The sequence below is a fragment of the Phasianus colchicus genome, chromosome 25, assembly GCF_987193195.1.
Source record: "Phasianus colchicus chromosome 25, bPhaCol1.hap1.1, whole genome shotgun sequence".
Lineage (NCBI taxonomy): Eukaryota > Metazoa > Chordata > Aves > Galliformes > Phasianidae > Phasianus > Phasianus colchicus.
Genome location: NC_143460.1, coordinates 5472565 through 5496670, shown reverse-complemented (window position 1 = coordinate 5496670; position 24106 = coordinate 5472565). Strand labels below are relative to the sequence as shown.

Here is a 24106-nt window from a genome sequence, read left to right as displayed (position 1 = left end):
CTCCTTGACTCTCTGCACCCCACGCCCTTTGTGCAGTGAGATTCTGACAGCAGAGAAGCTGTTTGTTTCGGTGCTCAGTGAGTTGGTCTGAAATTAGCAGTGCTGTTAACTAGCCCAGGAGATGTGATGAAAAGCCCGTCTTCAAGGCTGCAATAAAAGCCTTGTTTCTTGCATGGCCAACTGCGTTCCCCACGAGCTGCAATCCAGGCTCAGACTGCAAATCCAGAGCAGAGCTGTTATGTGGGACAGCACAGGGTCGGAGCTGCGTGCACAGTAACAGCCAACCTGCTGTTATTTGGGATGACGAAAAGTTGACTGAAAAACACACGCTACAGAAAAAACACCTTAACACAGTAAATAAATCACTGTAAAATTACATGCAAGCTTTAACAGGTTCAGTTATAGCTTCACGGGGTTTATTTAGGACTGAAAAAGGCAGCGATGTTCTGTTCGGCAGCAGAAGGCTGAAGGGCCGTAGCAAAGAAACTATTGGTCAGGCAATAAGCTCTGTTGTAAACGTGATGTAAAGGCACTGCAGCACTTTGCCATAAATGGAATACAAACTGTGGAAGTGAGCAGGCTCTCCTCTGCAGTGCACTGAGCAGGATTCCCAGGAGCAGACCTGGCATTATGTCTCACGGATACGAAGCAGAAGGAGAGGATCTTCCTCCCCTCCCAAACACTGCTGCCATTCTGTAATTGTACATGCAGCATCATACGTGACTCCACTTTTTATTCCCATCACTAAATTTACCATAAAAATGCTGGAAGCTGTACCCATCAGGCTTACCTGGATTAGCATTAAGCTGCAGCAGAAGATAATTTTAGCGTGGGCTGAGAATAGCACATTTTATATTTAAAACTTGAGAATCTTCTTCCCTTCTTATAAATATAGAAAATAAAAAGCAGTGGTGAAAGAGTTAAAAAAAGCACCATTGTGAGCACAGAAACCTCATTTTAGCACCTACAGGCATCAAGTCATGCACACAGGAGATGAGCATTCAGGCAGTTCTGTGGGTCTGAACTGAGATGTTTGGAACAGGACAAGAAGGGGCACACAGTGACCAGCTGCACCATCTGAGGACTGAGCTTAAAGAAAAGTCTGCAGAAAAGGAAGAAGGATTTCATTGCGTTGACTTCATCAGCTCTGGAAGGGCTGTCAGTAAGAGGTTACAGAGCTGGAAGGCAATGGTATCAATAATCAGGAATAACAAACAGATGGGGTTCTCCTCAAGGCTGTAAATGCAAGTGGAAGGTGCAGGGGCAGCCCCAGCACTCCTGACTTTTATGCCATAATCCTACATGCCAGGGGAGGGCTGCTGTGCACAGCACATCTGCTTCATGCTCCTTTTCCAGCCAGGCTCCACTCCCAGCATCAGTGCCGTGTTCTGCTCAGAAAAGCAGTGTGAGGGATGAGCTCCTCGTCCACTCCGAGGTCCATCTCAGAGCACTGCTGATGCCAAAATCAAGTGACTTCATCCCATGAAGGACAAAGCAGTGTCAGAACACGATACGTTCCAGCTCAGGTTGTTCAGCGCTGCACTCTGTGAGTGGTTTGTGCCATTACCTCCTCCCCAAACACACGGTGAGCTGCAAAGAGGAACGCAGCAGAAACTCGCAAATATGAACAGGCGGTGTCAGAGAAATGAAGAAGGCCAACAGGAATATAAGAACCAGATGTAAACACAGCATTTCCAGCCACGAGACCTTCCGAGATACGACATGGAGAAATAAAACTCTGAGCACTTGGAGTCACATCGGATGGATCAGTAACACAGAGGTTCAGCACAACGTGTGCATGTCCCACTGCCCCCACCCCTCCATGCCCACGGGGCCTTTGTGCCCTGGGAGCAGCCAGCTCACCCATGCAATCCTCCACCAAACGTGTGGCTTCAACACATTGCTATCTAACTACGTTTCAAGCTATTTCTGGCCTTCCTTCAACAGCAGCAACAGATTGCGGTGCAGAAGGTTACGTTCCCTCCCAAGGATGCAATCTAGGAGTAATGAAAGAAAAGTCTATTAAAAAAAACAGTGCTCAGCACTCCCTGTGTGCGAGGTGCCCACCAGAGCGAGTAAAGCAAACATACTGAGGCGTGAAAAATCAAAGCTGGGGGCAAATCCCTGCCAGGAAGGAGTTTTACAGCTTAAGGATTCTACATCCTGACACACCAAACAATGAAGGCTCCTGCCGAACAGAGTTACTCCTAATAGTGAAACTGCACGCCCAGGACCAAAAGCAAATGGCCACTTCCCAAATGGGAGGCTTCTTTTTGAAGAAAAGCACGTGGGAGGGTATAAACTCAGAACAAAAAGTGACCTTTTAAAGACAAGGGTGACAAACAACATCACCACCCTTGAGTCACTGGAACACGCAATTTTTCCTACAGTGCTGTTTTCCAAAGGACGTTTTATTGCCAGAGAATCTGAGTTCAGTTTTCCAAACAAATGCAGATTATTCTTCATTCCTTTTCAGCCATCTGGCAACGCAGCTTCTGCTTTTCACTCCTTCTGGACACATCTGGGAGAGGAACCATTTACTCCTTCAGCATCTCACGAGCCACCAGGACTACCCACCTCAATGCCACAAGGAAAGCATTGCCAGCAGAGCACTGAGAAGCACTGGGCAGGAAGCACTGAGTGCACTACACTTGTGTTGCATCCCCTGAAGCCATCTCTTATTGCCCATGAACAACTCACCCCAAGGCAGACAACCCTGCCCACCTGACATAACAGCGTCCATCCCACAGCTTGGATTTTCCTGGAGAACATCAGGAAAGATGTCTGCACTGAGGGCTGCAGGTGATGGACAACGAGGTACAACCAGCAGGGATGGAGGGCTGCTATGGGAACTTCAGAAGATGGAAATCTCGCTCCCTTCCATAATTTTCAGTGTGTCATGGATATGTATAAGCACAAACAGATGTTGTTAGTTTTTAAAATTAAAAATTACAGACACGATCAGCCTGAAAACAGTAGTTAGGTTTGCCCAGCAACCACATTGCCTGCAGCCAGTCCTGGAGCACCGGAGCCACATCACACAGCACAGGGATGCAGACATACGGCAGTGATCCCACTGCCAGCCCATGCAGCACCATCACACTGCTCCCAGCTCCTTCTGGGAAGGAAGAAGGACCCCTGGAAACACGTGAGTCGGCTCCTGTGTGAGCAAAGGAACAGAACCCAGAGATGAAATGGGATAACTGGAACTGTCAGCAGACCTCCCAGCAGTGCCAGCAAAAGCCAAGGAATCTGCTGGGTACCCGATCCATTGCTAACCTCAGCTCCACAGCTTCAGGAGCAATCACTTGCTGACAACTATGAAAGATTTGTCACCCTGAACTATACTGAAATTGTGAGAGTAAGTTATGGAACAAGAAGTTAAAGCATGAAGTTACTGTGGATAGTCATGGCTCTGTGACCTTGTGAATCCTTCCTGGAGGACTCGCTGCTTTGCTTCGTCTCCCTGAGACTCACAGACTGCCATCAGCTGGTTTTGTGTTACCCACCTCCATCGTGGACACTGCTTCACATTACACCTTCCTAATTCAGCAGCTTGGTGAACTACAGGAATTAACCTGAACGTATTTAGCTGTAACCCTGTAGTCTGCATAGCAGACTTGGACTGCTTGGCCTTTGAGCACAAACAATGTGTTTTCCCAGAGCTGTAAATAGGGACTGGGCAGCCATGCTGACGATTTCAATGCTGTATCACCAGGGATGGCAGACAGCAAGTCTGATACTCTTCTCAAAACACTGATGTTAAGAACCAACAGAGGAGAATCATCTGTGCAGATGTGAAAAAAATGTTATAGAAGCATACGGAATGAATCTTAGTGTCTGTAGTGCCTTCCCCTTCCAGCTCCCAAGGAAGCCAGGGTACTCCAAATGCAATAAAAATGTTCTTCACCACATTTCAGCTCTATGCCAAAACACTAACTCATGCTCTTGCAGCAATTTTCTGCTATTTTAGATCCAACTTTATACTGCTAGCTGTGCACATGTTCAAGATCCCTTCTCACTGCAGCACACACAGCCTATTACGGCATTTTGTTTATAAACAGGACTAAACAGAGCCAATCTCTCAGAGTCTTCCTTTACACATAATTAAGTCCTTTATAACTTAACCACAGCCACACAAGTGATGCACAGCCACAGCTCCGTTACCTGGGATGTGGGCCAGTGGCTCTGCTCCCTCATCTCACCACATCTACGTTAGAAGTAAACATTCATGAGCAGGAACACTGCATCCTCGTTGCCCCAGAGGGACCCCAGGCTGGCAGCAATGAGGTGTACGAGGAGCAGCATCACAGCACGCCACCTAGGTTAAAAGATCTCCCTTTCTTATCAGCTGGCAAGAAGTTCACCTATTTTGTTCCCTTTTATGAGTCAATTTTCCCTCGTATCTCAGCAAAACAGAGCAGGCTGCAAAGACATACCTTACCATATTAGGCAATCTGAGTCCTGAAAGCAGAGGACTGGGATCCTTTCTTAGCTTAAAAAGACAGTCCACAACATGACAGCAGCCTGCAGGGTGCTGCGCTCTGTGCTGCCAGACTGGGAAAAGGAAGCAAGAGAGGGCTGGGGTCCATGGAGGGAGGTAGGACTTGAGGGCTCTGATAGGTGCAGACTGGCTGTAACAGGCAAGGAACATCACCACCTGAAACTGCTTCTGACCTTTGGGTCGTTTAACTTTTTTAAAAGATGGATTTGATAAACAGTACAGATAGAAAAGCTGGATTGGAAGTTTTCATGGGAGATAAAATGCCACTAAAAGCAAAAATACAGGAGAGAAATGTGACATCCCCAAATAAGGGCTCCAAAGCTACACTGTGGAACAGCTCCAACATCAGGACGTTCAGTTTGCATAACGAACCCTGCAGTTCATTGCTCTTCCCTTGGAACTCACAGGAACAAGTTTAGAAATGCAGCCCTTCTACGAGAGCTGCTGTTTCTATCAGCCCTCACCTGTGCTGATGTCAGGTCAGGCACACAGGCAGGCAGGGAAGGAATCAGTCAGGAATCAGAGCGGGTTGGGCGGCGTTTTGCAGAATGCAGAGTACTTTTGCAGAATATGTTTCATCAATCAAAGCTCCAAGAGCTGAGAATGGGGCTTATTTAGCACCTTACTGTGACCATAGTGCACAGCTGCATGCTTCAGTGTTACCCCTGCATCAAAGTTAACGCCATGAACGTGTCTGGGTTTTGTGCTGTGCCATACAGACCGTCCCAAGGGAAGTCCATGGAAACAGATGTTTTCCTTGACACTTTCATTGCCTGGAATGCTGGGATGTCACCAACACGGCGCTCAGCGCGTTCTGCTGGATTTAAAGCTCTCCCCTGAGAAACTGCGTACCACATGGGTGAGACACACTTGTAATGCCACTAAAGAGGACTACAAGTAGATAAATGCTCTAAATTATTGCAAACATCATTCTTCTTCTGTTATATTCAGTATGTCACTTGGAAACAGCTTTCTCCCAGACTGGACCCGGTTTTTCCTGCTAGCTGACAGCACTGGCAGACATCAGGTGTAAATCAAAGACAGAAAGAGCCGGGGATATGGAAACCCCCTCCAAAATCACACTGGAACATGGATGTGTGCCCACACCACCACCCACTACTGGCACACGCTGACCCCACCGTGATGCTGTTCTCACTGCTGCCCCACAGCCCTGGCTCACAGTGAGCAGTGCAGGCATCAGGCATCCCATGCAGCCCCCCCACTGCTCAGCTCCCCCTGCACTCTCACAACTTCTCACTTGGAGAAGCAGAGCCCAGGTGGAGGCCAAGCTCCCTCCTTCTCTCTGCCCCGAGCTCAGGTCTGCCCCATCCCAACAAAGGCTCTTTCCTTTACACATTCCTCCCAGTGGAACCATGCAAAAAAACCCTCCTAGAACTGCTTCCCCTGAGGCTTTTTCCAGCCAAAGCTCTTCTGCCCTTGAACATTTATTCCACAATAAAACTTTGTCTGCTCTTCCAACTTTCCACGACCTATTCAAGCAGTCCATATCACAAGGAGAAAGGCAGGGCTGGTAGCAAAACAAATGAAGGTTTCCTGACACATCCTATTAGGAGGCTGCTCTCAGTTGCCTACCACTCAGCCAGAGAGTCTGGGCTGCTTTCCCACGCTGGGTTTGCAAATCTCAGCCAAAATAATTCATCCACTTCTGAGAATTACAACAACTTATCTTTGCTCCTTTTTCAAAGACTGCACCTACCTTGCCTTTATTGAACCTCACTGCTGCACAGTTTGGAAGAGGGAATTGAAGCAGGGCCTTGCTTGGCTCCTGGCAATCTGTCTGCTTAGCAGCCAACACACAAACACTGGAGAAAAAAGCTGCTCACAAACTCAGGGGGATTTGAGGGGCTGCAATGGGACGTTTTACCACATTCAGATTCACAGCAATGATGGCTGCACCTGTCAGTCCAGAACAGCAAGTTATTACTGATAAATTAATGAACTGCATTAGCTGCTTGGTGCTCGAATTGTGTCCCAGCAGCTGCTCAGGGACTCCTGCCAACCCAAGGGGCAGTTTGCAGCACAGAAATGTCAGTGACTTCAATGTAAAATAAACTGGGGACGAGTGACCAAGGCAACAGTGCTGGAGGACTGCACAAAATGAGACACCCCTATTAGTTTTACTTTGTAAACATTTAAAGATTAATCTCTTTCAGTCTCAAGGTGAGATGACGGAAATCCCAGAACAATTTTAAGGATGATATACTGCACCAAAGATTCAGACTTCAGTGGAAGACCTAACAAACCTGGGTATGAGTACTGTAACCCTAACCCAGCACACACCATGGGAAGGAATACCCCGAGTTTCACACTTGCAAAGCAAGCACTGGGAAAGCAAAGGCTGGCACTGAAAGGCACAGATGTGCCAAGAGCCATCCCAGCTCCATGTGAGGCTCTGACCCCCAGAAGTCCAACCACGACTTCGCCCCATTTGGACCAAACACAGGAAGAAGAAAAACAAGAATATTTTCTTTTCAATCCAATAAATGCTTCCATCACTGTACTGAATTGCAAAGCACATGAGAAGCTGCTCTGAGTTAAATGTTTCTGTTGAAGATTAAATGTGCCCAAGCAGGCTGACCTCCATGCAACCTTCAGCTTACTGTTTTTCTAGGTTTGCACATCACACTTTGAGAGCCTGGAAATGTACTCAGCTTTAACAATGTTGGAGTAAGTCATGTTGTCAGGCTCAAATGTGTTTTAGACAAAGACAGACAGCAACAAAAGAAACCAAGTCAATTTGGAAGGACTCAACAATTATTATGAAGAGAGGGCCTTGGAGGATAATGAGACTATTGCAATAACAGAGGAACAAAGAACAATCTCTGGTGTGTTGCTTGGCAAGACAATCTCCTGCACAGAAACAAATCCACGAGGCGACGAGCACAGATTTTAGAAACACAAACCATGCCATCCAAACCAATGTGGTCAGGATGATGCTGAGACACAAGGTCACACGCTGTGCCTCTTTGAGACACCTGGCAGCCCTGCTCCATAGACACTGCTCTGACAGCTCTCTCCATAACACAACTTTCTCCTGTGTGGAGCAGATTTTGGCACTCGGGTCGGTCTGCAGATATTCTGCATCTTTCAGTAAGCAAACTGCTCCCAGCTCCCTGCCAGCTGGCTCCTGAGCTTCTCATAGGAAAAAACATGGCCTCAGGAGAGTTACTGCCACCAGCACTCAGGAGCAAAGCACTGTCTGTTTGGAGATGGTTTCACTCACCCGAGTTTCCTTCGCTTCCTCGTTTCCATCAACGTCGTCATCATCCTAGGATGAAAAGCAGATGCTATCATGAGGCAGTCTTGGAAACAGTTGTGTCGCTTTCTTTTTTTTTTGTTGTTTTAATATCATAGCAAGATGTTATTTATGATTTGATGTTACAGCTATGAACACTTCTATCAAAATAAGTGAGTAAGTGCCCATCGAGCTGCTTTTGGCTGATCATCAGGTAACGTTAGGTGACCCAATGCCCATTTAGAAGACCTGAGTAGTGGAGAAAGCATTACTCTCAAGACTGCTACTGTGATTTGAGTGCTCCTGAAGACTCGTTAAAAGAAAAGCCAGGCCTTTCAGGGCCTGCTTCTTGGATTTTACATGGACCAAAGGGTGATGTGATTGCTCTGGAGTGCCAGTCTGAAACAGGAGCTAGAGAAGGATGGACCAAAGGGAAATCAACTGATCTGGAAAAAAATCTTAAGCGTGGAACTGGAAGGAAATTCACTCAAAATATTACAAAGCCAGTTTCACTTCTCTAAGGAACCCAAACTCACATCTTTTGTTGAGAAAATGATGCCAGTGCCTCTTCGCCTCTCTTTTGGCCGCCGCCTCTCTCGGATCGACTGCTTGTTTGGGGACCTGTCGTCCAGGTCTGCGTCTTCGCACTCTAGCCAAGCAAAGACAGACTGCTTTGGTTTCAGTGATTACATCTGCACTCCTGCTAAGGCACTACGTTTCTTTCTCTCTAAGCCAATCAAGGTCATTCTGGCTTGTGTTACATTACAGAGCAGTGAGTAAACCAGATAAAATGGAATCAGAGCGCCCTGCTACATCTGGCTACTCACGTTCCTTCTTTTATCCAAAACCAAAGAGATTACACTGCCTGTCAGCTCTCACCAGATCAGCACAGCGTACTGCTGTTCTCAGGACAAACTACAGTAGCAGAATCAGTGCCCCAGCTCTAAGATCTAAATACGACATAGACTCATGTTAGTTAGCTGTTCAAAATGGAAAACTCTTCTATCCTCCTCTTCTACAAGCAGTGGGCTTTACCCTGCATTATTAACACATAACATCTGTTTTTTGAGATGGCTGCTTCCCATACTGCACCCCTCAGAACACGTAAACTTAGTGACTTTATGCACTGCAAGTTCTGAAACTCATCAAAACCCCTGAGCTTCCAACCTCCTCCTCCTGCTGAGCACGTACCGTTCTTCTCCATCTCTGTGGCTGCAGCTCTGAAGTCTGCTGGATTCACAGAGTCAAGACCCAGATACTTATTTGTTCGAGTTAGGTAAGAGCTTGTATAAAGGAGAGGAGCTGACGTAGAAGGAGATACAGGTGTTGTAGGTTTGTCTGCTTGCGCTGGGCACCTTAATCGCTGATAGACAGCCTATAAACAGACACAACAACAAGTTGGCAAAACGAGAAGGAAGCAGAAGATTGGGACTTCAGGCAGCTGAGTAACCTTTCAGAGGGAAATATTTCCTTCACCACTGCTGAAAGCCATCAGCTCCATCCACCAGGTCAGATACAGACTGGAACAACCATTAACAGCACTGTACAGCTATGTACATAAACACTGTACAGCCCCTCTGCTAGGAAGCCCAGGATTACTGCCTTTGCCCCTACTGCCAGTCACACAACAAATGAGTTATCGCAGAAACAAATGATTGAGTGAAAAAAAACAGGAGTGATGGAAGAGGGAGAGCACTGGGCTACCCAGCTTTTCACTGCACCCAGAATATCTGTGCTATGATGGAAGGAGAAAGCCTCAGTCCAATCTGCACAGTAAGCATGGATCCAGGCAACAATGCTACCATTAGTCTTCTCACTCCACTTCTGTGATTTACAGTTCTGCTTTCTGGTGAGAAATAGAGGAATGCAATTCTTGGGGAGAGCAAAGGAACACAACCCTCATACGTGCAACCCCTCCGAGGCAAGGATAACCCTCAGCATCTTCCCAGCACATCCGTCCCCTTAAAATAAACAGCCTAAATGCTTCATCAACACAAGCAATGAGAGGCCAGGCAGGAGGTTCACCTCCTCGTCTGTATTTCTGCTCCACCGTGTGCGGGGCTCCTGCCTCTCACTGCTGTCCTCAGCAGGCTCCGTGCTCTCAGCCCTCTCGCTCTGCTGCTCCTGAGCCTGTCGTTCTGCCCGGGAGCGGCTGAAGGTTCTCTCTGCCTCCTGCAGGTCCGTCAGCGTCACACCCTGCAAACAAAGAGAAGCGAGCATTTCTTAATTTGTGCAATTACACTTCAGCTCTTCCAGCAAATTTAAGGTGCTCTGCGGGCTTCTGCTCGGCCGACCTGTGCCTGTGGGCCTCAACGCCATGCCAACACGAAGAAAAGCATTGTGTTGCCTTTCCCACATTTCTCAGCGTAAGCACAGTGTCAGAGCAACCCAAGCATTCACGATCAAGCTACCAACTAAAAGGCAGCTATTCTGCTGTTCTGAAGAAACGAGGACTTTGTACTCTCACTTCCATGAGCTCGGAGGAGTATTTTGTAACAATTCCTTCTGTGTATTTTTATCAGGATCTCCCCAGCGCTGTCGGGGCAGACAAGGCCCCCACACCAAGCAGTCATTTAACAGCACAAGCCTTGCTTCTTCACACAGCAGCTCTTCTCCCCCATTTCCACCCCTCACCTGCGTGGACCTGCGGGTCTGCCGGGCCTGCCTGGATCGCGCCTTCCTCAGCGACTCCGCCTCCTCATCCCGCACCGGGGTCAGGTATGACCTGCGGGGAAAGGAACAACAAAAAAAGGCAAAAGAGGTTAAAACAGAAATAAAAGCAGGAGTTCTGCCCTCCCGACTCACTGAGCTCCAGGGCTATTAGTCTCTTTCGTATCTACGAACATCCTTTGAGCTCTGTCTGCCAGCACTGCTCTGGGACATCCTTGCTATGAGCAGGGGATACAGGAATGCACACATCACCTCCTCCTACTGGGGTATTATTTACCCCCATCCATGTCTTCCTACACTCATTAGCAAAAGAAAACCAAACATCTCTTGCTCAGATGTAGATCTCAAGAAAGAAATCCTGCACTGGCACATTGCTCAGAGCCTCCTTCCTGCATCATATTCACCATCACATCCCTGCAATCTGCTGCCTTCATCAGTATGAAACCCATCACAGCAGAAAGCAGCAGAACTGCAGGCATCACACAGAGGAACGCGGTGGAAAGGGTTAAGGAAGGAAAGAAATGACCTCCATGCACCGGAGTAAAACGAGCCCGAAGAGCACACAGCTACCACAGAGCTTGTGCCACCACTGATTTCATTAAACCCGGGAGATCTCAGCATTATTCACATGAAAATATCTTAACTGAACTCTGCACAGGCGCTCACAGAGGAGGAACTTAAGAGGAATTCAGCAGTGCTGCAGCAGAGCACAGCGGTGAGGCTCATTTCCATACCGGTGGATTGGCTTCCATCTTAGGTAAGATTAATTAGATTGGATTCCTCAGCCTGGCTAATGGGGAACGATGATTAACGCCGTCTCACAGTAGAAGAACCAGAGTGTCTGAAATGAAATGTTCTTTTGTAGGTCTATCACTGCCACAGGTTAGCAGAGCATCAAAGATGTAGACAGGTAATTAGCCAAGAAAGGGATAAAGATCTATCGAGGAATACAGTTCATTTGCCCTGGGATTCTTTGCCTGGTTTGCCCTCTGCAGACCATTTTCCCATGTAACGTAATGGGCTGAGCAGACTTTTCATCTGATCCAGCAATTTATCAGAAAGATCAGAAAGACTTTGCTGCACTACCAACGAATCCCAGAGGCTGAATCATTCCAAAATCATCTGCCCCACAGCTTTAAACCCCCTCTTCATGACCTCATCCCAGCACTGATTTAGCAGGCGCGTGGCTGGCAGCACTGAGCAGAGGCTCCCCATCAAAGGCTGTCAGAGAGCTGTGTGTGTCCACAGGCATTCAGGGCTGGGCTGGATGGGGTCCTGGGCAGTGTGACCCAGCAGCTGACAGCCCTCATGGCAGGGGTTGGAGTTTCAGGTCCCTCCCAGCTTAGATCACTTAATGGAGCTTCCCCTGGCTGCACAGAGGTACTTCCATGGGGGCTCTTCTCTGCACCTAAGGGTCAATGCGGCAGCTGGAAGAAACCAACCCAGCAACCACGGTGTGCTTCCAGCTGATAAGCCAGGGCCTGAGCTGCTCTGAGCGCACAGGAGGCTGAAGGCCCACCCATGCTGGGGCTGCAGGCGATGAGTCGTGTTGTGGGAGATGGCTGCAATGGAGATGTCCACAGCTGGGCTGCCTACACTGAACTGCACTGCCAGGGTGCAATTCATCACCTTCAGCAAGAGCTGATCATGTGAGTGCATTGCAGAGCAGCTCATTTCTTCCCATTGATTACCCAGACAGAAACACTAGCTGTGATGGATGTTCCAACAGTGGAAGTGCCTAAAATTCAGAGCAATGATTGCCTCCTAAGAATTTGCTGCTTCATGAACAAAAACCTGCTGTTTGATGTGCAAAAGCTTTGCGGCTCCTAATTTTGTAGACAAGTAGCTCTCTTTGCTCCCCTTTATGCTGTGCAAATAGGCTGCCCAGGTAATGGCACATTAAGGAAACAATAAGCACTTTCTGCAGCTTTTGACACAAGTAGGATAGCTGCTCCTCGCAGAGCATCCAGAAGCAATAAGCCACCTACAGGAAGAGTGCATTTGTAAAATATACTGCTAGCTAAACTCAGAGCAGTAGTAAAACCAAAATATCCTGAAACACACCTATCAAGTCGTGGTGTAGCTAAGCAAGGTGGGCAGCTTACAGCACTGGCTTTGCATTGGAGGAACTTGGACCTCCTGCTCTGGAGGACTGAAGGGTTCAGCGGTGAGAGCACAGGATGCATGCAGCGAGGAAGGAGCAGAACAACTCTCTGCCCACAGAGGGAGGACCCAACACACACGACCTGGTGCTGGGAGAACGCTGGGATTTCCCAGGAATGCTCCTGCTTCGTGTGAGCAAGGTGAGACTGCTGCACTCAGCACAGCGCAGACACAGCATGCGAGAGCGCAGCAAGAGGAATGACAGCCTGTCTCTCACTGCTGCTCCTTCCCACACCTCCCCTCCGCTCCTCCAGAATTTATGAAAAACAGGAGTATTTTAAAGCATCGTTAACAACTTTGCACCCAACCTGAGCAGTGACTTCACATTCAGAGGAGCACATTTTGCGAGGCAGGGCGGCACAGCCGGGGCTGCAGCTCCATCGACTGCTGGCTTCTGGTTTCCATTTGCACAACTCCCTGCTGCTCGGAGCTCACCCAAGGCCATTTTACAAGCACGAGGGAAACGAATTTTCTGATACCAATCAGCAGAGCCACTGCACAGCGACGCTGCTGCTTTCTCTGAGGAAGCAGCCACAGCCTGTTTCTTTAGTGATGAAAGAAGGTGGCTGTGCTGCACCATTTCAGATGCAAACAGCAGACACCACACCTGCAGGAGTGACTGAAAGGAGGCAGCAAGCTGGGATGCAGCCACACAGCAGGGCTGGGCTGGGTGCTGCACGAAGAGCAATGCACTGCTCTGCAAAGCAGAAGAACTGCAGATCACAGCAAGCTGAAGGAGACAGACAGCAAAAGTGGCACATAAACAATCACAGAGATTTTGATTTTTAAGTAATAAGATGCTTAATGAAGTGCACTCTCTCTGCCATCCCACTAACTTGAGCAAATATCATATGGTCCATGCAGATCTTTACAGAAATGACCCAACACGTTGTGTTTCCTTGCAAAAAACCACCAATTTTCACTGTTAATTCTTTTAATTGGGGCACTATGACACAAACACGGATCCCAACCGCTCACCAGCAGCTCAAGTAGCAGCAATGAAACATGAATAGAAAGTAGAGGCCAAGTAGGGCAAATGACAGCCTGGATATCCAAGCTGCCAAATCAAGGATGCAACACCAAATCCGCAATAGAGAATCTGTGCTGCAGAGAAAGGAGATGCCATGGAGGGACAACTGCCACGCACAGGGTGAATGGTGCAGAATAAGAAGTGCCAACCTCTGCTAACGGACACACAGATGATGTGATGGTGACCCCCTGATTCCTCACTTCAAATCCTCCTTCTAGGCCAGAGTCCGACCTGCACTCCCAGACACAACACCAGAGGCCATATCAGAAGCCAGGACGAGGCTTATGATTCCTCCAGCCCTGGGAGGCTGGGCTTCCCGCAGGCCATTTGTTAGCATACAGATGGCAACCCATCCTATCCAGCCTATCAACATGTTTGGAAAAGCTTTTTGCAAAAGCACGAGACCACTTTCAAAACCCTGCAGGCGTTTCAAACGTCCTTACTGCACAGATCTGTGTAGCTGTATGGTGATCAAAGGATGGAAGAAAAGCCCAGAGAAAATCGGAAGCACTGATACAGCTCCTCTGGAAGCGACTGGAAAAGTACAGCATCCCAGCAATGCAATCCTACAGGCTGGAAACCTGCCATTAGCTAAGGAACTATCCAGAAACTGGGCAGGGAAGAGCAGCAAGAGCAGGTTTCATAGGAAACAACACTGGCAGCAGTTCCAAAATGCAGTTCCCTAAGTTAGATGTTAAAGCAGCAAATCAATCATTGATAGTTACACGAGGACAGCTGGGCAGCACGCTCTCCTGCACTCACATCCAACTACAGGTTTCTCCTCTTTGCTGCTTATCCCCATGCTAACATGTTGTGTGAGCATCAGCTCACAGCCAATGGAAACTTTTATCACAGAAGTTGCCATCAAACAATGACAGCTATAATGCAGCAAGAGCATTCGACAGGCAGGAGAGAAGGATGACACATCCGACTGCAAAGGATGGAGTGGGGATGAGGGGGGCAGCCAGACAACACTGAGGTATTCAATAAGCAGAGGACAAAAGGATAACAAGATTTCAGAACCACACGCTTAAAAGCACTCTGCAGCTGTCCTGAAAAGGCTCCTCTCAGCATTTCCCATTTCCAGGCCTTTGCTCTTCCCTCCCATGCTGGTCCTGGCTGTTGAGAGCTGTCACTGTGTTCCAATCTGGACTGTGAATTTTCAGCTCACCGAATCTCAAAAGCCTGAATTTCAATCACCTCTTTTCAGTCTGATTTGCAGGTTAACGAGCACAGGATGAACTCCTCTATCTGTGACAGCTTCACTTTGCCCAACGCATTCAGGTGCTGATCTGAGAGATTATGAGACTGGTGATCTTCCTCACCTGTTAATCACAACAAGCCCCTTTATCCCTCCTCAAAACTCAGCTTTGATGCCATGTTTGCAATGGCTTGAGGTTACAGCATGGCAGCTGATGCTCCAGAAGCATTTCCACTCTGCCTGTGCTCATCTCCTTGCGTGCTGCTCCTGCAGGGCAGCCAGCTCAACGCCAGCCCTCTGCAGGCTGCACTGCTGTGCTGCAGAGCAACGAGAGGTGCTCTCACCCAGCCCTGCTGCTCCCCTCAGCCCCACGTGCCCTGGGTTTCCTCTGCAAGGAAAGGAAAATCAGTGCTGCCACCTCTGGAGCCACGTCTGGAGCAAGGGGACACAGCACTGAGGCTGGAAGCTTTCAGATGATCAATGCTTTCACTCTGTATCAACGGAGGACCCTCAGCATCACAGTGATCACGGACCTGAAATTGACACCCTTGTCTGGGGGCGGCTTGCTGGTGCTCTGAATCTAGATCCTTCCAGATATCTAGTGGATACATTTCCCCTTTTTCTGAAACAACAACAAATAACTCAGGATTTTTTTTTTCTGCAAGAAAAAAGCGAAGAGTGCTGCCAAGATGCAGCAAGCCAGCAAGACGTCCTCCCTGCTGAGCTGCAGTCTCACAAGAGCAAAGCCTTCCAGGTTGGAATACCTGGAAACTGGTTTGTGTTCAGCACGCTGGGTGCCAACACCCATCGCTGAGCAGTGCATCACTGCATCACAGGACAACAAACACCGCTGTCTGCAGGGCTCAGAGGATGAACCTCTGTGTTTAAAAACAGCTGCACAAAACAGGGAGGGATGCAACCCCATCTCCTGCAGCAGGCAGGCAGAGCTGCACGTGCCTTACCTCCCTCGTATTGTGCTCTCCTTCTGAAGCAAGCAGCAACTCAAACAGTGGAACGTGACATTTTAAACCTTGAGCAGTCCTATGACAGCCTCCCCAAAAGTTGGTTTCCATGCTGAGACAAGGCAGGACGTTCTCGAATAAAATGCACTCAACACAAATCTTACCTGCCAAACTGCCTTTCGCAGCCACCAAACCCACACAACTTGCTGGCCATGAGGAGCACTCAGCTGCTGAGCTACAGAAGCCTTTGCAAAGCGCTCCGCTGGCTGGCAGCACTGCACAGCCTTCGGCTGCCACCCCGTGGAAGGAGGCACCGAGCTGCTGCCTGCAGAGGTTCAAGGGATGCACGCAGGCATGAATCAGCCCGGCTCAATTACTGAAAACATCACCGAATGTTAATAATGTATAACAGATTCCCATTTCCTACTGAGCTAAGGTTGCAATTTCTTAGCGTGTGCCAGAGGCTCTGGTTCAATTTCATGACTCCGCTGTTCTTGGGAACAGAAGATTTATTAAGTTGGCTCAAAAACTCGTTCTGGAGCAGTCCCTGGTCACTGCTTGGCTTCGCCTGCTCCTCCACCTTTAGCATCCGCGGGTCGGTGCTGTGGAGCAGAGGATTTGGCAGAACAGCTGACTTTGTGCTAAACAAACTCCCAGCCGGACCCTCGCACAGCACAACCACAAACATTTCAGGTTCACTCCTCATTTCAGTGCCAGTTTGGGGCACCGTGATGCGTCAGAATCCTGATCAGCAAACACCCACACCCTGAAGCCCAGGTGATGGTATGCAGATGGAGCTGGAACCCATGAACAGAGTTCCTATTAGATTCAATAATTAAATCTGTGGAACACATTAGTGGGTAGGATTAGTAGGGAAGGAGGAATCGAAGGAGGAATCGCGCACAAATTCTGCATGTAGGAAGGGACGAGGAAAGGCAGCTTTACCTTCTGCTCGCTCCATGCTGTCAGGCTGCTGTTACATTGCTTAGCTCAAGCAGTGCCTGCTTCATTTCCTTGCCCATTCCTGGAGGATCCCGCATATATTCCTGCTTGGAGTTAGCAGGCCAACCTCCACCCTGAGCTCCTCCGCCCCATTCAAGTGCCAAAATTCCCTTCCTTCCCCTGAGCACAGCATCAGCCGTGGGCAGCTGAGCACACACCTGCTCGCCCGCCCCGCAGGAAGGCAGGCTCAGCAGTGACCCCATCCCACACCCCGACCTTTTTCCAAATAAAAATGCAGGCTGATTTCTGATACAGCAGCAGCAACCGCGCTGCTTCCCAACATGGAAAACCCAGCGGCCCCAAGAATTCCTGCCCTCCCACGTCATCTGCACCAGCAGCCCTTTAAAAAAAGGACAACTTTATCTGCAAGCGATTAGCTGCAGAAGCAGGGCAGATAAAGGCTTTCAGCAGCAGGTGCCGCATGATTGCTCACTTCTTCACAGGACCTTTTAACTTTTTGTTTTCCCCTGCCTGGCACAGATGGGAGCTTCCCCTACCCCAGCTCTCGGGCTGCCCAGGGAACTGTGAGCACTCAGCGATGAGGATGATGAGACGAGCACTGCTGTCACAGGACGACGTGGCAGCAACACAGCACTCACAGCTTTCTCCATCGGTTCCTCCCCACTGATGTTTAAGCACCTCTTGAGTTCAAGTTCCACGGTTTAAGTCTTTAAGAGACCAGGATCTCATCGTGGTTTTGTTTTATGAAATAAGAAGGGTTAACGTATCAGGCAGCCCCACTCACCCTGGAGGAGTCAAGTTCTGAATTTGGACAGGACAGGAATCACGAGGCAAAAGGACTGAAGGACTTGCCAAAAACTGTTCATCTAATAGTGCTGGTGGAGGAGGATTCAGATATTAATATATTATTAATATACACTACTATAATTAGCAGCTGGATCCTTAGAATGAAGAATGGATTCCTCTTGGGAACAAAGCAGAAAAGAGAAATATTTGCCAGGCACATTTACCTTGCACGTCAGTGAACTTTCCTCCAAAAACATTTCTAGGTGAAACTTTAGAGGCCGAGATGCTAAACTGAGCACAGCCCCCAGGAAATGAGCCCACCTCACTCTTACCTTTATCTATCTGAAAATCTGCCCTGGGTGCGTAAAGCAGACACTGCTTCCCATCTCTATCAGCTCTCCTGATGGTGAGCACCACCACCTCGCTGCAACCTTCCTGACAAACAGGAAGAACACTGTGAATGGGGGGAGCAACAAAGTGAATGGGGAAAAAAAAAAAGAAAAAAGAGGAAGGACAAATTAAATTCCTAATTCTGACCCAAACAGACAAGGCTTCAATTCAAGAATTTCCTGTTAAAGCGGTCACAGAACTGAGCACAGAGGTGCTCAGTGCCCTGCATTCTTGGGTAAAGAGTTCTTGGTCTGCATATCCAGGCACGGAGGTGATGGCTGATGGCTGGAGCTCAGAGGTCTTTTCCAGCCTTACTGATTCAATGATCCTACGGGCTGTGCGATGCCCTGGGAGCTGCACAGCAGGCGCAGGTGAGGCCGTGAGCCCCCAGAGCACAGCTGCACATCTCACAGCACACTGCATTCCAGGTGGTGGCCCCAGCACTGCAAGGATGAGATCAGAGCCTTGCAGAGGGGCTGCCAGCACTAGAGGCCGCTGTCCTCTTGCATAAAGGAGACCGGGCAGCAGCAGCCTGCAGGCAGCAGGACTCCCTGAGCCCCCAGCAGCTGGTGGCAGCACGTAGGAACCAGAAAGGTGTCAGTCTGCACTGGGAAGAACAGGACGGGCAGGAGATGCTCTGTGCACAGCACCCCCGTGTCTGTGACACCCTCGGAGCCGGGGCTGCTCAGCACTCAGCTGCACAAATGCATTTGGAACGTGAGACTGCTCACCAAAACAGCCCAACAGCATCGCCCAGCACTGCCTGCAAAGAGCCCACAGGAGAGAAGAAAGCAACTGCGTGCACAACGACTGGCTGGGGAGGATGGCAATCCTCCAAGCTGCTCACAGCACACTGCAGTGCTGCAGCACGAGGGGGGGCTGCTGGGTCCGTGTGAGCCCTGCATGCAGAGCGGCTGCACTGCTGCACTCGCAGCTCCAGCAGGGCTGTGCTCTGCCAGCACACGCATCGCTCCTGTGCTGCCTCCTGCTTTTTTCTCTTCTCCCCAATTTTTTTTTGATGTTGGACTCACGTGATTTTCAGCTACCTGACCAAAGCTGGGAGCCAGGAAGGAGATGGGGGTGAAACACCCCCGAGGAAATGCTATGGTGGGTCAGGGCCAACCTGCAGGCTGGCAGAGGATGCCAAACAGCAGCATGGAGCGCTCTGCTGTTCACCCCTCCCCACACCTCACAGTCTGCTGCTTTAACCTTTGGCTCCGCACGGATAATTTAAGGCTCCAAGTTCTAAGACATCCCTGTGATCTAATATTAGACGATAAGCTTGTTTATGTTTTTGTTGCTAAGAGAAAGCTGGAGCTTTGGAAACACTGAAGCAGACCAAATGCTACTACAACAGCTGCCGGTGGGAACTGAAATCCATACAGTGCTTCCCTGACAACTGCTTGCCGTTTTCCTTTTTCATTTGGTTTTTCTGAACTCGGCCTCCTTCCAAAATCAGCCTTCCCCATGTAGGTGACCTCTCCTGTTTCTCTAAGAGCACATTTCCTAGTTCAGTGCACGCAGGCAGTTACCCCATCAGCAGATCCTGCTCTTAGAACAGACACACACACGAGGTTTCCTCTGCCCTTAAGCACAACGCATCACTGCTGCATTTTTTGCTCAGCAGTTTCAAAGCTTCTCCTGAAGGTGGGAGGAATTTTCTGGCTTTTACCTCTGCATTAGCATAATTCATAAGAGATGGGTCACTAATAGGAAGAACGCAGGAGACAAACAGATCTCCTATATTATTTATAGGAACTGATGTGGCAATAAATGCCAATGCAGTAATATTAATAGATGCTCTTTTTGGCATTTACAAGTACTGTCAGTCAGGTTCTGTGCCTGCAGACAGTGCCAGAAGTCCGGGGGGGGGTTGCAGAGACCATTTCTCCTGGGAAGAATCCAAAGCCTCTGCGGCTTTATTCTGGGTTTGCCAAAATAGAGATAGGGAATAGAGAGTCATGAGAAGGTCTGAAGTGTGAACACAGAGCACAATACACACTCTGTGCTCTGGCATGGTCTCTTTGCACCAGAAGTATCCTTTGGCAGCTCATCTCAATTCAATTGCAAATGACACCGAGTCAACTGACCGCCAGCAAAAGGCCCAGGAGCACACAGAGGCACTCCAAGCAGTAAACGTTCAGCGTCCTTACAGACCCAAAATGATAAGCTGCAGAAGGTACATCCAATTATTTCCCTGCATACAGAGCTGATGAACGCGGTTCAGCCTGCAGTGCCTTCCAAGCATTACCTGGGTTAGCTCTGGAAAAAAAAAGGGCCTGGACAGCCTTACAAGTCTATTTTCCAACAGCACAGAGCAGCCTTCTTTCTTGGATCTGCTGCATCTGAAGCAGGGAGAAGCCCACAGCAAGCACGTGCTCTGCGTGCTGGAGGGTCCCATGGCTGACTGCAGGGACAGAGCCTGCAAAAGTTTACCTGCTTGCAGGAATAAACGGGATCACTTGATACTCTGTACTTAAATGCACATGGTAAATTTCCTTTGAAAAGAGCATCAACTGATCCAGGCTTATACTTCCTCAGTCTTAAGATAACATCATACATTCAGACTGACGCCAGGTGCTGCTACTGCTGGAACAGCCCTGCTGCACAGGGCAGACTTCAACCTCCATGCTGAGTCTTCTTCCATAGCCAACAGAAAGCTGCAGATGCTGCTGGAGTGCAGCTTCTCACCTGCATCACACTTCTCATGCTCCAGCAGCGTTTGCTTTCCCCCACTAACAGCAGTACAAGGACATCCCCACTGGGCTTAGCAGAGGGATGCTCTTTGTCTGAACGTATCTCAGTGCAATGCTCTTTTTAGGAGGGGACTCACACTACAGAACCTGCTGTGAGTGCTGCCTGCTCCTGTACACAGAGGTCTCAGACTGAGATGAGTAGCAGAGATGCCTACCGAAGAAAAGGCTGAGACACGCTGAAAGGACGAGCAGACAAATCCCCAAACTAAGCACAACCTTCAGGCTCTGAACTGATCACTGAAGGCAGAGCAGGGCCAGCAGCCTGCGGCTCCACGCAGCACCCGAGGAACAGCTCTGCCACCCCACCAGCACCGCCACGCCAGATGTGACCACAGAGTTGGAACCAAATGCCCCAGCACTGCCCACTGACCTTCTGCGCTCCCTGGCTTCCTCAGCAGAGCAGTCCTTTCCTGTGGTTGAGGCAGCACCGGCACTCGCAATACCGTTAGCAGAGCCGCGTACAGCACGGTTTGTGATTACACCTAGGGGGGTGCTAGCAGAGAGGCCCTCTGTATTTTTCTCTACGGCAGAATCAGTTTGTTGCCTGAAAGGGGCTCTGAAATAGAGAAGACATAATGGAAAGCAAAGCAAGTCAACTCAACTGCTAACCGAGACCACCACCTCAAGGGAGCACCAGCAGTTCATCCTCCCTGTTCTGGGTTGGTGTTAGCAGGGGGAACTGCACACATTCAAACCGGTTTATAAAAACGTGTAGAAGAATCAGCAGGAAGAATTCAGAGTTAATGACCACATCCCCGTCTGCAGCAAAAATTACTGCAAATGTAACTGGTGAATAGGCAGAAGGAATGAACTCCAGAGCTTGTATGCTGAATGCTGGAGAGCAGCCCGAGCAGCGCCGTGGCACTGCAGCAGGGCAGGAGGAGTGTGAAGCTGAACTCACACATGGGCTGCTAACTGCATCCTGCTGCAAACACGCCACTGAAACTGTCCATTGCAACCACACTGCAATCTCTTATCAGCAGTTCCCGTATGGAAGTACGTTTCCAATCCATAATCCAGAATTGAGAACTTCCAACCCAAGTGCTGACTTTGTGCAGCGTTATCTCAGCTGTTACCTGGTGTGCTGGCAGGTGGATGCAGAAGTGTTCGCACCGAGAGGTGTGGGGCAGGCAGAGGCAGGTTGCCACGGGGTGCTCAGTGAGGTAGATGAACCAATGGCAGTGGGTGAGGTAGCTAGAGATGTATTGCGACTGGCTGAAATGTAGGGACTGCTGAGGTCACTACTTCTACCAAATGAAGCACTGTAAAACATCACAAAATCAGGTCCTTCAGAGCACAGTAAACATTCAACAGAACATCCCCACAGCTGAGCTCGCAGCTGAAAAGGGAGTGAGCATTACATCTTAGCAAAGTATTACTCCTTAGCAAGGAGATCAGGGCACACCGGAGATGCTGCAGGTCAGCCGCACGCAGGCTGGTGAGACAGCACACCTTTCAGATAAGCCCAGCTGAGCTCCAAGGAGAGAATAACAGGGAAGATCAGGGAAGGGAGAAGTCCTGCCGTGGCAGAAGCTGCACGCAGAGTGATGCTGTGTATGGGGAATGGTGGGGATGATGAGCAAGGATCATTCTGCTGGGAGCAGGGAAGGAGCGAGGGACAGCAGCAGGCCTGGCTGCATTGCCTCCCAGCGATGCCTGGGACTTCCAGGTTTAAAAACCTGTTTTCAGTGGCTAAAAGATATCAGTTCAGGCTCCAATGGGGCACACATGGCACAAACTCTGTATCTGGAACAATCACTACCAAAATTGTCCCAAAGTATTCAAGAATGAGCAAAGGAAATGCATACTTTGCCAGTTTAATGCAAAACTCTCAAAACCATTTCTCCTGAAAAGCTGTAAGTGCTCCTACTTTGAAGGGCTTTCATATGAGGATGCACCCTTCTGCTTTTTCAGAAGAAAATCTCCTTAAGTGAGATTAGCTGTGCACCTCTAAGAACAGATGATGAAACGTGGCAAAAATCTCTGTATCACGTGCACCTCAGCCCACATCCAGGCTGCTTGTTGATGGCACGGAGAAAACAAGCAGGGATCCTGACACACCCAGCAACTGGTATTCCTGGCTGCTACTGGTCAGACTGGGCTGTCTGCAAGATGAATCAAAGGCTGGGAAGGCTTCGTCTCACCTCCTGCATCCTAATGACTCCCATGCAAGCACACATGGAGGAAAGTGGCTGACACAAAATGCACCAAGAGGAAAAGCTGACCGGGAGGAAAAGCCAGGACAAAGAATTGCAGGTTTATGGAAAGGCAGAGTAAATGGGCTGGAACTGGAAGTCAGCACTACAGCAAGAGTCAGAGAGAGCAGCCCGAGGCTGAAATAAAGCTTGCAAGGGACAGAACAACAGCCAAGGACAGGAGGTCGGAGGAAGGATTCAGTCCAATTCACGTAGGCACTCAATTTGCAAATTAGTTTTATACGCCAAGGCACCCAGCCAGCCCAGCCAAGCAGCTGGTCCCTACACAGCCAAAGAGAGACTGGAGCATCCTGGAAGGCCTCCATGGGGAGGAGCATTACATTTGGGCTCTTCAGTTGATGGCTGCTTGCCATATCCAGGTCACAAAGGAACAAGCAAGTTATTGTCACCAGGTAGCAACCTCCACTGGACCCCAAACAAAGCTTCCTCTGGCAAGCTGGCCCCTGCCCTGAGCACAGGGGAGCAGGAAGTCGTTTTGGAAGGAACTGCCTCCCGTGCTGGGCTCTCTGCACCAGAGGAAAAGGAAAAGCCTTAAAGGAGAGTGAGAGCAGGGAGCTAAACCTGGCTGCCGTGGGCGTGCAGAGAGCAGCCGTGACGTCGCAGAGATGAGGGGGAGAAATCAGGGCCTGCTGTACCGAGAGGATGACTGAGTGGAACATGCACCGGGGGGAGGAATGAGAGCAGGAGCCTGGAAAATGCTGGTGGCAGTGCTGGGGGAGCAGGGCTGGTGTGGCACCATCCTAGGAGAACACAGGGCAGAGAGGCTGCGGTGCAAAGGGCGGCTGCAAAATTGACGAGAAACCTGGTTGGGAAGGGAGGAAAGGGGAGGGTTATGGAATAAGACCTGATAAGTGCTTCAGAAGGGAAAAGGTAGTGGCTGGAAATGGGAGACAACAGGATGGAAGGAGCAGCAGGAGCCTGGAGAGCAGAGATGTGAGGGAACTGAGAGGGGAAGAAGGAATGGAGAAGAGCGTGGCGATGGCACTGCGCCCCTGCGTACATGGCTCAGGTCAGAGGGGAAGCTGGTGCTGGGCATCACTCGAGCTGCTCACGAGGGATCTGAAGCACTGCCAGCTCTGCAGGAAGCCACCTCCCCTCCCCATCTCCTTGCAGGGGTGGCATCACACAGCTTGAGGACTCTCAAGCACTGATTCAATCGGTCACATTTCAAGCGAACAGGACCAGAAAATTGCAATACAAAGTTTAGCT

The 24106-nt window shown here is 49.4% G+C and overlaps 1 protein-coding gene across 9 annotated transcripts in view; it reads right to left on the bottom strand.

The window, feature by feature from the left end:
- The window catches only part of PPP1R12B (protein phosphatase 1 regulatory subunit 12B), an 85633-nt gene that overhangs the window by 26799 nt on the left and 34728 nt on the right, over positions 1 to 24106 (bottom strand). For 6 of the 9 annotated variants that reach the window (XM_090124658.1, XM_090124656.1, XM_090124659.1 and 3 more), the window contains exons 13-19: positions 21758 to 21943; positions 21052 to 21237; positions 10395 to 10485; positions 9786 to 9956; positions 8952 to 9135; positions 8297 to 8409; positions 7749 to 7793 (exon numbers count right to left, since the gene is read on the bottom strand). In XM_090124658.1, coding sequence (XP_089980784.1) covers positions 7749 to 7793; positions 8297 to 8409; positions 8952 to 9135; positions 9786 to 9956; positions 10395 to 10485; positions 21052 to 21237; positions 21758 to 21943 — 976 coding nt within the window. The remainder of the gene's footprint in view (positions 1 to 7748; positions 7794 to 8296; positions 8410 to 8951; positions 9136 to 9785; positions 9957 to 10394; positions 10486 to 21051; positions 21238 to 21757; positions 21944 to 24106) is intronic. The other 3 variants (XM_090124660.1, XM_031608594.2, XM_090124661.1) reach the window with 2 other exon arrangements.